The sequence below is a fragment of the Monopterus albus genome, unplaced genomic scaffold (genome assembly GCF_001952655.1).
Source record: "Monopterus albus unplaced genomic scaffold, M_albus_1.0 scaffold277.1, whole genome shotgun sequence".
Lineage (NCBI taxonomy): Eukaryota > Metazoa > Chordata > Actinopteri > Synbranchiformes > Synbranchidae > Monopterus > Monopterus albus.
This window is the reverse complement of record NW_018128157.1, coordinates 498,180-513,688: the sequence shown is the minus strand read 5'-3', so window position 1 is coordinate 513,688 and position 15,509 is coordinate 498,180. Positions and strand designations below refer to the sequence as shown.

The 15,509-nt window shown below is 45.5% G+C and overlaps 1 protein-coding gene across 1 annotated transcript in view; it reads right to left on the bottom strand.

Annotated features, from left to right (window-relative positions):
* LOC109973016 (uncharacterized) overlaps nt 1-15,503 on the bottom strand; it is a 31,032-nt gene extending 15,529 nt beyond the window's left edge. The window contains exons 1-19 of the mRNA XM_020622306.1: nt 15,420-15,503; nt 15,180-15,230; nt 14,682-14,875; nt 14,427-14,469; nt 13,795-13,920; nt 13,348-13,455; nt 13,055-13,273; nt 11,693-11,839; nt 10,969-11,217; nt 7,835-8,053; nt 7,484-7,630; nt 7,171-7,398; nt 6,644-6,814; nt 6,274-6,531; nt 4,954-5,058; nt 4,611-4,748; nt 4,043-4,150; nt 3,650-3,687; nt 1,075-3,442 (exon numbers count right to left, since the gene is read on the bottom strand). Of these exons, the coding sequence (XP_020477962.1) occupies nt 1,075-3,442; nt 3,650-3,687; nt 4,043-4,150; nt 4,611-4,748; nt 4,954-5,058; nt 6,274-6,531; nt 6,644-6,814; nt 7,171-7,398; nt 7,484-7,630; nt 7,835-8,053; nt 10,969-11,217; nt 11,693-11,839; nt 13,055-13,273; nt 13,348-13,455; nt 13,795-13,920; nt 14,427-14,469; nt 14,682-14,875; nt 15,180-15,212 (4,899 nt within the window). The 5' untranslated portion in view covers nt 15,213-15,230; nt 15,420-15,503. The remainder of the gene's footprint in view (nt 1-1,074; nt 3,443-3,649; nt 3,688-4,042; nt 4,151-4,610; nt 4,749-4,953; nt 5,059-6,273; nt 6,532-6,643; nt 6,815-7,170; nt 7,399-7,483; nt 7,631-7,834; nt 8,054-10,968; nt 11,218-11,692; nt 11,840-13,054; nt 13,274-13,347; nt 13,456-13,794; nt 13,921-14,426; nt 14,470-14,681; nt 14,876-15,179; nt 15,231-15,419) is intronic.
* Nucleotides 15,504-15,509: the final 6 nt, after the last annotated feature.

Below are 15,509 nucleotides of genomic sequence, written 5' to 3'. Positions count from 1 at the left end.
GTTTGGCCAGAATACGTCTGGCGACCCTCTTCCTGTAGACTTAGGCTTTTTGGGGCAGTATGTGCGATCGGTGGGCACTGATTTAGGTGTTAGAATAGACTCGGATTTGAGAATGGAGAGCCAGATAAATGCGGTTGTAAAATCTGGATTTTTCTATTTAAGGCAGTTAGTAAAATTAAAACCCTTTTTGTCGCGGCAGCATTTGGAGACAGTGATCCATGCGTTTGTTACATCACGCATGGATTACTGTAATGCACTGTACGCTGGAGTTGGTCAATCGGGTCTTGCCCGCCTCCAGAGGGTCCAGAATGCTGCCGCTCGGTTATTGGTTGGGGGGCGTAAAAAGGACCACATAACGCCAGTACTGGCATCTCTCCACTGGCTTCTGGTGTGTTTTAGGGTTCGTTTTAAGATTCTTTTGTTTACAAATCCTTAAATGGGCTGGCACCATTTTATCTTGTGGAACTTTTGCGTCCGTATAATCCGTCGCGGTGCCTCAGATCAGCAGATCAGCTTCTTCTGGAGGCACCGAGGGCCAGACGGAAAACTAGGGGAGATAGAGCCTTTGCTGTGGTTGGTCCAAAACTGTGGAATGCCTTGCCGCTTTATATTAGGCAGGCCCCCTCACTGTCCACTTTTAAGTCTTATTTGAAGACCCACTTGTATTCATTGGCATTTGGCCAGGAATGAGACTCTGTAGTGTTAGTGTTTATATTACTGTTTTAGCTTTTTATGTGTTGTTTTTATATTTGCATGACATATTAAGTGCTTTGGTCAGCTGTGCTGTGGTAAAGCGCTATATAAATAAAGTTGAGTTGAGTTGAGTTGAGCAGATACAAATCATTAGCCAAATGCTCCAAAGAGAAAAATGTGTTATCTCAAAGACACTGCACTTCAGAAGCCTTAAAGAACTCCTTGTAATTTGTGTCAAAAACCACCCCATTCTTGGTGCTGGAACAAATCCATCTCGAGTCTTCTCATGTTCTCTTACTTTCATTTCACTAGTACATCTAACAGTGCATGTTTACTTTTACTCAAAAGATCCAAGTACAGCAGTGCCACTACTGACTGTACCTTCTCTTTGTGCTTGATCCTTATGTCATCACCCATCTCTTCTGAGGACTGAGGACTGGAGGTTAATGGAGACTCTGTGGGTAAACTGAACTGGACTGATTTGACTAGTTTACTTGGTGGCTGCACATTCAGAGATTTCACTGTCTCTATGACCTTGAGGCACCTAGCCACAGTTGTAGAAATTGCCGACTGGTCATTACTTGCAGGACTTGATGTTGCTGGTGGTGGTGTTACTCCAGCAGTGACTAAAGGGCCTGAAGCTGGCTGGTCAATAAAAGGAACGACTGAATGACTGGAGGGTGGAGCAAAAGGAGGTTGTCCAAGAGGGCGCCGGGGTGGAGGTCCAGGAGGAGGTCCTGGAGGAGGCTGCACAGGACGCCGTGGAGGAGGTCCAGGAGGAGGACCAGGTGGAGGTCCTAGAGATCCAAATCTCTGTGTTGGTTGACCCGCTGCTGAAGTGCACACGCTGGGGGTTGTGGGGTCCTGTGAGTTGACTCCAAGTGGCCAGTTGGCTGGTGGAGATGGATGTTGGTAGTGAGCAGGTGGAGGCCCAGGAGGTGGTTTAGGTGAAAGAGAGGTGGAGGGAGTACTTCCTATCGTCTTGGTAAGATTCTGCAACTGCTGTGCCTTCTTTAGCACCTCCAGCTCCTCCTGGTCCAGGAACCCTTCATACTCTGAGGCAGCTTTATGTCTGCTGAGTGGCTCCAAACTGGATGACCTGACAGGGGAGGGGGAATGGATGTGATCTGAATCAACAGATTCGGTTCTGCTCAATCGCAGCTCTTCTCTTGGAGATGACAAAATGTCTCTTTCTGTGGATGAGGCCTTTGTGCTTTTCATTTTCTCCTGGGCTCGATTTGCCAGTTTGGACACATCTCCTGTACTTAGCTTCAGTCCAATCGTACGGAGTAGACTTTGAATCTTGTCATAAGGTTCTGTCTTATTCTTTGGTTCTTCACTTGTTCTCTCTAATGAGGACCGTTTTGGGCTTAGTTGTTTTGCTTTCTCTTCTAGAGCTCGACTGCTACTAGGGAGCTCTTGAGCCAATCCCACAATCCGAGAAAAGCCCCTGCCATCCTGAAGTGCCCGCTCATGAGGCAGAAGATCTTCAGTAACATGAATTGGTTCTGATTTCTTTTCAGCATCTACCTTTTTATTAAGCATGTCAAGGAAACGGTCCAGGGGTGGTTTCTCAGCTGAAGGTGACTGACGTGGTGCTGTGTTCTTCAGCTTGGGAGAAGGGCTTCTAGGAGGCGGTTCTGTTGGAGAAGGAGGCCTGAAAGGGGGTTTGGAAGATGAAGTACCAGTCGTATGTGACAAGGGGGGCTGGGTAGAGGCAGAAGGAACTTCGGCTGACTCCAAAGAAGGTGAGGGACCATGGTGTTCAGGAGACTGGTTCTGTTTTACAGGGTGATATGGATCATCATAAAGTGGGTCATAGTAACGATCATCATAGGGTTCATCATAAACATCATAGCGATCTGTGTAACGACGAATGGCCGATGAAGGGCCACCATAAGGAGGTTCACCATAGAGCCGACTTTCATAAGGCTCACCATAGGGTCGGTCACCGTAAGGGCGGTCAGCATAGGGGCGGCTGGCATATGGATCAGCATAGCGGTCACCGTACCGCTGATCATGGTAAGAACTGTATGACCGGTTATAATAAGGATCATCATAAGGCTGAGGACGATGGTGGTACTCAGGCCCTTCAGGTCGTTTCTTCAGGATGGACCGAACTGGTTTGTACTCAGCAAGTGGGACAGCAATTCTGCCATGGTCATAATCTATGCAGGTCCTCTGTGCAGGGTCCAGTCCTCTGGGGTCTCTGTCTACCAGTGACTTTTTGTAGGCAATCATCTCATTCAGCTCCTCCAGCTCCCGCTTCTTCCGTGCCAGCTCGTCATCCATGACTCCTCCACGTCTGGGAGGAGGGCTCAAGTCCCTCCTCCTCCTATGACTTTCTTCACGGTCTCTGCTGATTTTGCTCCTCCTCTTGCTGGCCCTGTCCTTGCTCCTTTCCCTGCTCCTGCTGCGGCTCTTGCTTCGGCTTCGACTGCAACTACTGCTTCGGCTTCTGGTGCACCTGTGTGACCTCTCACGGCTTCGACTTCGCCTGTGCTTGCTGCTTTTGTGCTCTCGGTCAAAGCTGGTGCTTCGTCTCCTTTTGATGATGCGTCCAAACTGGTCTCTTGATGAACTCCTGCTCCTACTTTTACTCCTACTCCGACTCCTGCTCCTGCTCCTACTGTGGCCATATTTACGTCGAGTCGCACTGTAATCCCTTTTGCCAATACTGGTTTTGCTGTCCTGCGCTCTAAGATTTTTCACCACTGCTTTCAGCTTATCTGACTCTGGTTTTTCCTTCCTGAAATATAATGAGAGTGATTTAAAACTTTACTTAAAACTAAATTTCACAAAATACATGCGTTTAGATGCCAATACAAATTCAGTCATTTAGTCAGAGCCTATTATAAGTATACAGTGATTTCAGACCCTTTTAAATCTCTGTTAGTGAATGATTTGATAAGTGAACATCACATTAGAAAACCTAGACCAGTAATTCATAACTCACTCGGTGTCTTCTGAGGCCCTTGTCAGCTTGATGGTCATCTACCAAAGGGGACAAACATGTATGAGAAAGTTAGAAAAAGATTTGCCGCTGCCAGCATCTTGTGACAGAAACAATTCATCATTTGCTAAATGCACACAATTTGTTAATGAACTCAGTAGTACAGCTTTACAACTGACCTTCAAATCATTCTGTAACAGATCTGAATTCATATGGAAGTCCAACTAATATTTTACAAAATTTTGGCACATAAACAGCAACATGGAAAAGAAACTGACTATGGAAAATAATTTTTAAGCATCAGCTTTGCCAAGTCTGAAAAATAAAATGACAGCAGTAAGCTCCTCATGTCTTTTTACACCATAACTGTATACATATAAATACAGTCCTTCATACCTTTCCTTTATTTGCCCCTACGCCGCCAAGTTTCCGAGCAGGGAGGAAAACACTCTCGGTGTAACGTTTAATCCTGATCGCCTGGTGTCCCCCCTCTGCAGTTTCATGCTTGGAGAAACAATATCAGACATTACTTAGGTTTAAGGTGCCTTTATATTTTTGTCCTCACCTGGTTACATACTCAAGGGGGTCATAATATTAGGAACACCTCTGAATATAATGTAGCCCAGTACAACACCACCTTTAACTATTTTAAAGGGGGGTGACAGTGGTGCGGTGGGTAGAGCTGTAGTCCCCCAACCGGAAGGTCAAAGGTTCGACTCTTGGTGTCTACAGTCCACATGTCGAAGTGTCCTTGAACCCCCACGGCGTGTATGCATGCAGCGGCCCGGGGCCCTCGGCTCCAAACAACATTTCATTGTACATGTCACAATGTTACAGTGACAATAAAATTAAGCTGCTGCTTCTTCTTCTATGACCTCAATAACAAACGTATTTAGACATTTAAGACAATTTAAGACAACCAAAAACGGAAACATTTCGAGCTGAACCGATGAGGAGGACTCACCGGGACAACGCTGAACTCAACTTTCTCGTTCAGCTCCAGTTTCTTCTTCTCTATCACCTCTGACATGTGGAAGTAGAGCTGAGGGTTCTGGCTGCACTTGATGAGCCCCGAGGCCTCGGAAAACTCAATCACAATGCCCTGGTTTGAAAAACACCACATTAAATACTGACACAATTAAAGCACATCACAGGGTTTGGTTTTGGTTGGTGTCTGGATCCACATCCACTCCTGTATTTGCTTACACCTCTAAGGCTATAGACAAAAATCAGTTAAAAGCTCCTAGTTAGACAATTTTTGGATCTCTGGCTTCAGAAGAGGGTGAGAAAATGTTTAAAAGTCTTACGTGGCGACGTTGTTCAGTAGACTCCTCAAAGGAGTCGGGCAGAATTTCCACATATGTGGCTCGCTCCTCTTTGGTCTCTCGGTGGGTGGCAATGTTAAAACGCACCTTCACAGATCAAACACAACATTAGGAACCTAAAGCAGCAGTATGTAACTTTCTTCAAATATTTCTGTTGTAGAAAATCTGCTCCAAAATGTGTCAATGTGGAGCTTCCTGCAACCCAGACTCACTGACCAGCACTGGCAGCAGTGCAGAGATATCAGCTTCTAAAAGGTTTTGAGTGGGACCGACCTCTCTGACCAATCAGAGATTTTCTATTATTTCTGATTGGTCAGTGAATTTGGCTGCATTTTCATTTATTGTAATTTCATAACGACAGATATGTGACGAGCTGGGCGGAGCGGGGTGGGCTGATTTGGAGTCTCATGCTGCGCTACCTTCAGTTCCCTACTGTAGCTTTAATTGTATAGACAACAAACCTTTTCAATAAAAACAATGTTTATCAGTGATTCTCTTTCCTTGGAAGATGGGTATCAGTTGCAGAACATTTTCATCTATATTGTGTTATGGGCTCCATGTTAGTCAGATGGACACTTTAGCAGTATGAGAAAAAAAAACATTCACTGATATTAGGCTGCGTGCATGTCCCAGGCCTTCATGCTCAGTCCTGATGTCTGAGCTGGATCTGACCTTTGTGTGTCTGCTTCCCATCCGTGTGTCAGGGCCATGTACCCGGCTCCGGTGTGAACACCGCTGAGCTCCTAAACTGCCACATGCACAGATGTAAATGAAATGTGAGCCACGTGTGCACAAGAATAACAACCAGGTCATGTGTGCGACGGTCAAATGGCCCAGTTTCTTCCCAGACTGCTGGGTTACGACATGTTCCTCCCAGTTTGTCCTGATCAGAAGCTTCTCCATAAATGTCCTGGTCTCTCCACTGACCCCGTCGCTGTCGTCACTCTCCTCCATGTTTATTGTTACCGGTCTGTGAAGGACCGACGCCGAATGATGACGACAGGCAGTATGTGCCGAGGAGGAGACATTAATATGACCACATGAATTCTGATCTGACCGTTCTGACAGCACTGCACAGTCAGAGGTCGGAGAGGAATCGGGTCTAGGAGCACATATGCAGGTGGCCCAGATCTGGTCTGAGGACATCTGGTCTGTTCACACTGCTGTGGACACACCAGGTCTGAGGTGCTGTAGCCGGGACGTGGACTCTGCCTTATTCTGACTCTACCTTCTGCTCTGTCATAAAGAATCATAGCTTATCTTTCTACACATTTCCAAGGAACTGTGGAATCATCCTCTCACCTTGTCTCCATCCAGCATGGTGGCAGTGGTCAGCAGGTCGTTGGGACCAAAGGGAAGTTGTTTCTGTTGACCGTCGATGGTCATCACAAGTCGACCTATTGCTGGGTCTGGTTTGTCTCCACCTCTAGCTGCTATCTTCACTTCCTTTTCATCCTCCTTTTTTATCGCCATCTTTCCTTCCCCTCCTCCCTCTCTTTCAGGTTTTTCTTCCACCCCTTTCATCTCATCTTCATCCATTTTCTCTACTTTAATTTTGATCTGCAAGGAAAAAATTTATAGAATTTAGAGCAACATTTCTTAAATTTTTAGTTCATTTTTTCACCAAAGCCAAAACTTTTACAGGAATTTCAGGGAAGTATGTTTTTTTTACCTGTCCAACAAGCATTCGTTTGTCCTCAGCACCCCGTCCTTCATTCTCCTCCTTCTTGATCTCTTTTTGTGGATTTTTGGAAATGGCTTTAAGGACAGTGCCTTCAAATCGCTCCTTGCTGATGTCATCCAGCGAGTCAGGATCTCTTATTATGAAGCCGAGTGGGGTCCACTGCAGGAAAGCATGTTGACAAGAAGACAGCGAACAGTCAAACACTTGGAAAATGGTTCTCACAGACACTGAAGGTTGTCCTCCCCATTTATACCAAAGAGGCTGGGCTAAACACCACAACCAGCTCTCAGTGTAACCCAGTCCAGTGACCACACAAGTGAACCAACACCTCTGTGAAACGGTCTGAACATCATCACATTCATGAAGGAGGGTTTACTGCAGGACTGTTCAATCAGACTCACATAGTCTGACACAGTGGTTCCTAATAAACTGGTGAGTGTAGAATCTAAGAATAAAGAAAAACAAAAAATCTGAGTGAAAGTCAGCGAAAGCTCTGCACATCAACTGCTTCTCACCTTGTTTTTGGCCACGGCCAGTGCGGCTGCCACCTCCTCCTTCTTCTTCCTCTCCGCCTCCTTCTCCTCTCTCCTTTTCCTCTCCTCCTCCTCCCGTTTCCTCTTCTCCTCCTCCTCCTCCTTTTTCTTCCTTTTCTCCTCCTCCTCCCGTTTTTTCTGCTCCTCCAGGATTTTGTCCTCAATCCTCTTTGTCCGCCGAAGCCTAATCGCTCTCTTCTTTGACTTCACCTGAGAAGTCAGGAAAACAGCTTTAGGAGGTGAATCTCATTCACTTCCTGTACTCTGTGGTCCAGCAGTTTTCCGTCAGACTCACCAGGGCCATGGTGAACTCCGCCTCTTTGTGGATGTCGCTGCTGTTGAACTCTGTGTCACTGAAGTTCTCACATTTGTCGAAGGTAAGCTCGCCATGCTCATCTGTGTTGATGATGCCTTCTTCAGCTCCCAGGTACGTGATGATGCCCTGAAAGATAGCCACACTGAGCAGCTGGAATCAGAGCAAAACCTGAAACATTAACTCATCACCAAACCAATTCTTTTTAACTTCACTTCTGATTTATGGACAAACCAGCTTCACCAGAACTGCAGCTGGTTTAAAACAGACCTAACAGGCTGTTACACAGTGTGCGAGCTGTGTGTTGGGGCTATTTAGCAGTGCGTGTGTTACCAGCTCTCTCTTCTCCTTGGTGTAGCTGAATGTGAAAGGGATTTTGGGTTTGATGTTGGCTGCTCTCCTCTTCCTGGTCACCATGTCCACCAGCAGGTTGATCAACACGTGATCGTTCTTCAGCAGCGTCACGCCACAGTCTCGGTGGTCAAAGGTCACGTTGGTCCTGATGGGGCCGATGTTGGCATGGATCTGACCTGGGTAACCTGGCAAGGTGGGCTGGAGAGGGGCAGTGAGGAGACGTCACATTTGACAAAAATAGCTGATTTCCAAATGTTCAGCTCCAAACAATGTCCTTAAAGCTGTTCCCCCTCATGTCTCTTCAGCCTCGAGGGGCTCATGAGACGCAAAACAAACTGGCACCATAAACCTGTCCCTCCCACTTTCTGCCCCCCCCCATAATGTCCTGTTTCCTAGCAACAATGTGAACTACAAATGCCTGGTTGGGACAAACTGCAGCCTCCAGTCTGAAGCTAGCATTAGCTGTCTAACAGTAAACGTGTTCGTCCAGTAGGACACTCTGGTTACTGCTGATGTGACACAAAGCTCCAGTTCCTCCCAAATTAAAATCATATTAATTCAAAGGTAAAATCCTGACCATGCTAGGTGGCTAATGCTACCAAAACTAACAGGTTAGCTTTAGATGCTAACACATCCAGAAGGAAGAAGGCCACATCTGGATCCAGTCTGAGTCCTCTGGCTGCTTTTAACCCTCTCCATGTCAAACAGCCAAACCCATGTTAACCCTGGTTGTTGCTCTTTCTTTGTCCCACTCTCTCTGTGCTAAAGACGCCACCTCTTCACTCTGGCAGCTGCTGGTTCAGACTTTTAGCTGCCCAGAGCTCCTCCATGGCTGTCTGACATGACTACTGGTGGCTGGAGAAATGGTTGTTTGGGAGTCAACTCAGAATGTGACCGTAGTGGTTAAAAACAAACAAGGTACCAGTCCAGAGGTAATATGTAATAGAATAGTATGTAGTTCATATATAGATATTATTTGTAATAGTTATGTAAGGCTGAGCTAAGTGTTTACGGAAGCTGGATCCGTTTCTCTTCTCTTGCTCAAGCAAGAATATCTTGGGCTGTGTCCCCCTTGTTTAACCTATGGGTCAACATCCAGAGCGACTTCCTCCTCAGATGGGGAATGGATATAGCTCCAGCCTTGTGTGAACTGTTCGTGTGCTCTGTTCAAGTTTAGAAAAAGGAAATGTGCATGAGGTCAATGCGACCTAGAATTTCATGTACTGGACATCTTAGACAATGCTCGGAAGAAGGTGTGTGGAGCTGGCATGAGACTGCGTCTTCAAGGCTCAGGCCATGGAAGGCTGTGTAACTGCGAGCAAATAAAAGGCTAGGATAGCTGGGTTAGAGCAGAAGAAAAGAGGATGACAATGCTACCGTGAAAAGTGTTCCGTGGACCCAGGCCTGGGTGGAGGAACGAACTCAGGACTATGGACTCTGACTGACTGGACCTTGTGACCAAGACTGAGACCGGCACTCTGACAATCTTCTTATTTAATACTTTATATATTCCATTGCAGGAGGAGTGACTCTGGTCTCTGTTTCCCTAACTACCAGATGGCTTAGTTAACTACTACTCTGTTCAGAATAATTGTAATATTAAATGATTACTTAAATTGGGATGATTTGTCTGAATTGATTTAGTCTGTATCACATTCTAGCCACGACAACTAATGCATCAACTACATAGTGAACAGAGAACAAAATGAACATTAATGCGGAGGGATTCGTTGCTGGCAGAGGGAGGACGGGGTGGTTGGCTTCATCCTCAAATTCCATGAGAACCGCACATTTTAAGATACAAGAATTAACAGTTATATTCAGTCAGCTTTCAGTTTTAGCTTAACTGCCAATATAGGCTGTGCTAGTTCAACAGGTGATTGCTAAACTGGTTAGGGGAACATACTGGTGGATTCTGTTGCACTTATGACAGTAAATTTCTCAGTAGTAGCAAAGTCACCAAAACCAGATGCTGCCATAAAGGTACTGAATTTTCATGTCCAGGCACCTGTACCACAACGTAAGATCAGTGGCTTATCCAGCTAACGTTGGGCTCAGCTCAGGTTTTCCTGTACCACAACGCTGGCTCTCTTTTAATCAGGCCAGATCACCGCAGTAAGGGTCAGAGTCTACATTAATGTGATGAGTATTAAATATATATTTCTTCAGTCATATAGTTGTGTTGTTTCAGGCTTCCTGGATTTCTAACAAAGTGAGGGAGTCTGCAGCCGTCATGATGATCAGCACTGTTTTAAATGAACAGATGATTTGATTACGAAAACTGCATTTTTCAGGCTCCATCACTGCAGCTCAGAATCACGAGGACACTGTGATAAAGGTCATTTATCAGAACAATAATCCACACTCTGTTAAAAATGTCCCGTGATTATAAATGAATGTGTGACCTGAGGTTGTAGCTCCTCCCTGCTGTCCTCTCGTCTCTGCTCTGGCTGCACAAACCACTGGATTTTTGACAACAGCTTCATCATCATCAGACAAAAGAAATACTCATTGAATAAACTTCTTAAAATAATACTGTGCTGATGCATAGTGTATTCTTATTCTTGCCTTAATATTTGAGAATTATTTCTAGAGCTTCTGTGCTTCTGTAGCTTCTTATTCTGTTCTAGTTTTGTGGCTATTGTTCACAGTTCACCTGCCGTAACGTCACTTCCTGCTCTGGCTATAAACAAGTTTCCCCACAGGCATCACTGCTCCGTCTCATATTACTTTCAGTGGCCGACTTCACTCATGGTGCTGTTGCTTCTAATTAACGACTCTGCCTATTTCACATGAACGCGCTCGTAGCTTGATAAGAAGGCCCAGATTTAACAGAGCCAGTTGATGACCGTCTTAATGCTACTGGTTATCCCAGATGCTAGATAACCAGTGAAGCTAGATCACCCCAAGAGCACCAGAACAAGCTGAAGTGGCTTCATGGTACAGGCCCCAGCTCGGCTGGTATCAGAACATTTCCATTCAACAAAAGCTGGGTAAAGCCTGAGTCCATCCAGTGCAGGTCCACAGCTCCAACATCTGAACTCTTGCCTAACCCGACACTAATGACCTAAGCCGACACCACATCTCCAAGCCTGATGAGCTGTGTTACTCACTGTGGGTTCAATGATTGGCTGGCTCACGATGCCCTCGTACAACTCTGGGTCCAGCTTCATGTTGGGCCCCAGCTCCAGCTTGGCGTTGGTCTTTTCTTTGAACAGCTTGGAGGCGTTGCTGCTGCTGTCGCCATCGGTGTTTTCTGTCTCGAGCTCCTCGGTGGCGGCTGTGGCCGTGGCAGTGCAGAGCGTCAGGAGGAGGGGCTCTTTGACCCGTTGGATCCTAATCGCGCAGTTCCCCGTTTTTAGCTGATGAACATTTTAAGTAATGGTTTAGAATACGCACCGAGAGCAATACAAGCAGAAAATGTAGATTTCAAGTTTTAACAGGACTACAGCTGAAATGACAATTCAGTTAACTGATTAGTCAGTCAAACAAAAATGAACTGAACGGTTTGATAACTCATTACTGTAATAACTGCTTTTAAACATAAAGCAAAGATTCACTGGTTCCATCTTCTCTGACGTGAACATCTGCAGCTGTGTTTGTCTTCTGAGATATTTAAGTGGTTATCTTTGGTTCTGGGCTGCTGGATAGGCCAAGTCATGTCACGTTGCCTCAGGTGTGAAACCTGACATTTATGGAAGAAATTAATTAAATTGATGGTAAAGATATTTGTTTGTTGGGGCCCTAAAAAACCCTGACATTTCAGTTTCAGAAGAGAGAATGGCTACGAATCCTTCTGGGACAAACAGCAGCAGTGAGCCCGGGCCGAGTCCTCACCGTGATGACGGTGAACTCCACCTCCTCATTCACGTCCTCGGCAGTGAACTCAACGTCACTGAAGTTCTCTCTGGTGTCGAAGGGAAGCTCGCCGTGTTTGTCAGAGCTGATGACGCCTTCACTGTCATTCAGGCTGATGATGACACCCTGCAGCAGCCAATAAACAAAGTAAATATAAATAAATGAAAGTATAAAAGATTGTTGTGATACATGAAGGAGAAATGATTCAAGATCCAAAGCAAACACTTTCTCAACAAGTGAGCACTGTACTACAGAAATAAACTTTAACATACTCTCTTAGAAAAACTGCCTAGCTGATTTTTTGGGACTGCAACACAAGGCACAAGTTACTTTGAAAATAATAAATTGCACACAGAGTTGGTTCAGTCAGCTTAGTGAAGTCAGTCGCCTGGATCCTGCTCCTGTCTTAGGGTTTTCAGTTCAAGACTTACAAAACAAATCCCTAAAAATGCTGCAGACGGCTTTGTGAGCTGAAGAAGCAAAAACAGCTACGTCAGTCTAAGGACAGCTGACGACTTGCAGCGCCAAATTAAGTGTTGTTGTGCGATGACTCACATCTGGCTGTCCAGTTACTATCAGGCTAATTACTAATTTCTAAATCTGTGCGGTATGCCGAGTGGTGTAAAAGTGCCACTGGATTTTTAAACCTCCATATCCCTAATACCCAGCACCTAACCCTGGCCACTTTTACCTCCCGGTTAAATACCCACTTTTTTCTTGCCTTTTAACTGTGGTTGAAATATTTTTCATTGACTGAATTATCTTTTAATGTCGTGTTAATGTCTGCTTCCTTTTATTCAGTTATTGATTATTTTTTACCTATTTCTCCTAATTTTATACAGCACTTTGTTAAAAATTACAGTTTTGTAAATAAAATGACTTAAGCAGGGGTGTCTGAAGCCAGTTTCAAACACCGTTGCAATGTGCCTGATGGATGCACTTCATTAGAGTCTAACAAGGCTTCTTCACATTAATTGACATTTTAGAAACTGTCCAGACTTTTGGGGGGAGATTAACAAGAACTCCACAATGAACCCTGTCTGTTCTGTGGCTCGGAGTCTGTTCCAACCAAAGATCAGTAGTTACACATCCGTTTTGGACTGCTCTGCTAAAACCATCGGCAGATTAACTTGTACTGAGATCAGAACTGAAGCTGATCAGAAGCTCCACTATGTGGTGAACAATAAGGTTTCAAAGTCCATCAGGTCCAGTTAATGCATATTTGGTCAATATTGCAGCAGCTGTTCAATGGGTCTGTGCTTGATTGACTCTGTTGACCAAAAACACTGAAAACCTGTGTGACAGTGCTTAATTTTAGCAGGAAGGGGCCACAGTTCCAACCTTCTCTCGCGCCTCCTTGGTGTGGCTGAAGGTTGCAGGGATTTTGGGCTTGATGTTAGTGGCTCTCCTCTTTTCAGTGACGATGTCGGTCAGCAGGTTGATAAGCACCTGGTCGTTCTTCAGCAGTGTCACCGTGCTGTCCTTCCTCTCGTACGTCAGGTTGGTCCTCAGTGGTCCAATGGTCACATGCACCTGACCGGGGTACTGACGCTCACCGGGCTGCATGCCAACAAAATAAACAGGATCAGCAATGGGACAGAGGGTGGGTGGTGAGGTCCATAAGATCAACTGACCTGAGGTTCCACGATGGGCTGACTGACCACAGCTTCATAGATGTCTGTGTCCACGTTTTCTGTCCCACCTGGAGCCACCTTCACATCTGTCGCTATCAGACTGTTCTGCTTAAATACACAAACAACAAAAACAACAAACAAGTTCATCTTTAAAAAGCAGATTCAAACATTTAAACTCTGACAGCTCCACCTGTGTGGCACAGCATCACAACAAGGGGAAAGTAAATGTGAGTTTTATAAAGAAGATTAAAGTTTGACCCAGCAAGAAACAGTTTAATATAAAATGGAAAGATTAAAAGTTCAATATGAGGCTTTTCGAGTTGATTAAACTTCAATACTGATTAAACTATTTTATTAAATCTTCCTAATTTCCAAAAATATTACAAATCAGACGAAAGTCAACTGAAGTACAAGAACACAAAAGGACAACAAAAACCCATAAATCACCTTCTCCTTGCAGGCGGTGAAGTGAACTCTGACCCCGGGAGTCATGGCTTTGGGGTTTCCAAAGAAGGCGTCGAAGCTGAAGGTGAACTTCTCGAGATCTTCTCTCTCAATGTAGCCAAATGTCGGCTGAGGATCGCAGACAGAGGAACACTGATTAATGACCATGCCTGGATTCGATATGTAGGACGGGCTCAGGCAACTAGTGTAATGTGCAGCACGTTCAATCAGACAGGAAGACTAGAGTGGCGATGGAATCAACAGAAAAAAGGAAAAGGGACAGACTGAAAATGAAATCAATAATCAAAATTAATCAAAGGCCTGGAACCGGCCTTCTAATACCCCACCTCACCAGATGATCATGAGCTGGATGCACAGTGGAAACAGGAAGAATATGAAAACAAGTGGGGACAAAAGCATAAACAAAAATAACATTATTGTCCGTGGCACATTAGAAAAAATATGTGACTTATATAAAACAAGTTACACTATATTACACTTTTAATACCTTTAAAGTCCTGCAATCAATCTTGTTAGAGTTAAAGACACGCAGCCTGATTTGACCTGTGACCCTCTATCAACACAGGTGCGACACTGTCTAGTTGCCAGGGTCAGCAGACAGTGATGTTTCTTACCCCGATGAATGAGATGATGCCTGTCGAGCGACCGGGAGGAGGCCTGAGGACACAGAGAGAGCAGCTCACAATCTGTTCTCAACAGGTACAAACACCACAGAAGAAGATTCAGCGTAGTCGTAACATAAAGACTTCAATAAGCCACACCACTGTAAATATCATAAGACACATTTCTATCACAATAAGATGTATACGTGTGTGGGACTGACCAGTACAAATGAGCACCCGCTGCTCACAGTTTTACCAAACACTCACTTATCAAACATGCGTTTTCCCAGCAGGCCGAGGGCCTTGGCAATCTTGTTAGGCTCAGGTTTAGGTTTCACTTTAGGTTTGGTGGCATCAGCAGGGTCAGCAGCAGGTGTTATAATGACAGTGGGCTCCTCGGTGGGGTTTTTTGTCTCAGGTGGAGTCGACTCAGCAGCCGGAGCCGAAATCAGTGCTTTGATCTGAGAAACAATGGCAAGAGACAAACAGAGTCCACAGAAGTAGAATGGGAGGCAGAGCCTTTAGCTATCAAGCTCCTCTCCTATGGAACCAACTCCCAGTCTCAGTTCGGGAGGCGGACACCCTCTCTACCTTTAAGATTAGACTTAAGACGTTCCTTTTTGATAAAGCTTATAGTTAGGGCTGGATCAGGTGACCCTGAGCCTTCCCTTAGTTATGCTGCTATAGGCCTAGGCTGCTGGTGAACCGTTATGACTCTACTCGGGAAACTTAACCCCTTTACGCCTAAACCTGGTCTCTACTCACCCACTCGGGCTGATCGGGCGGTGGGTTGGGCATCGGTTCCTCTACAACAGGCTGTAAACACAGAGAGAAGACTTTCAGTTGGGACTGGCTGAACTCACCAAACCACCAGTCACTTAGTTAGTTACTGCAGGACAGGGAGCCAGCTCCAAAAGGATCAGTCCTGCCTAATCTAACCGATCAATAATCAATATCAGATGCACCGATTCAGCAAACAGGCGCAAAATAAGCAAACTGAGTCACCTCTTCTGTCCAGCCGGGGGGAGGGTAGGTCGGGAACACGTACGGGGGCGCGCAGGCTGTAGGGGGGCCAGGCCCATAGGCTGCAGGGTC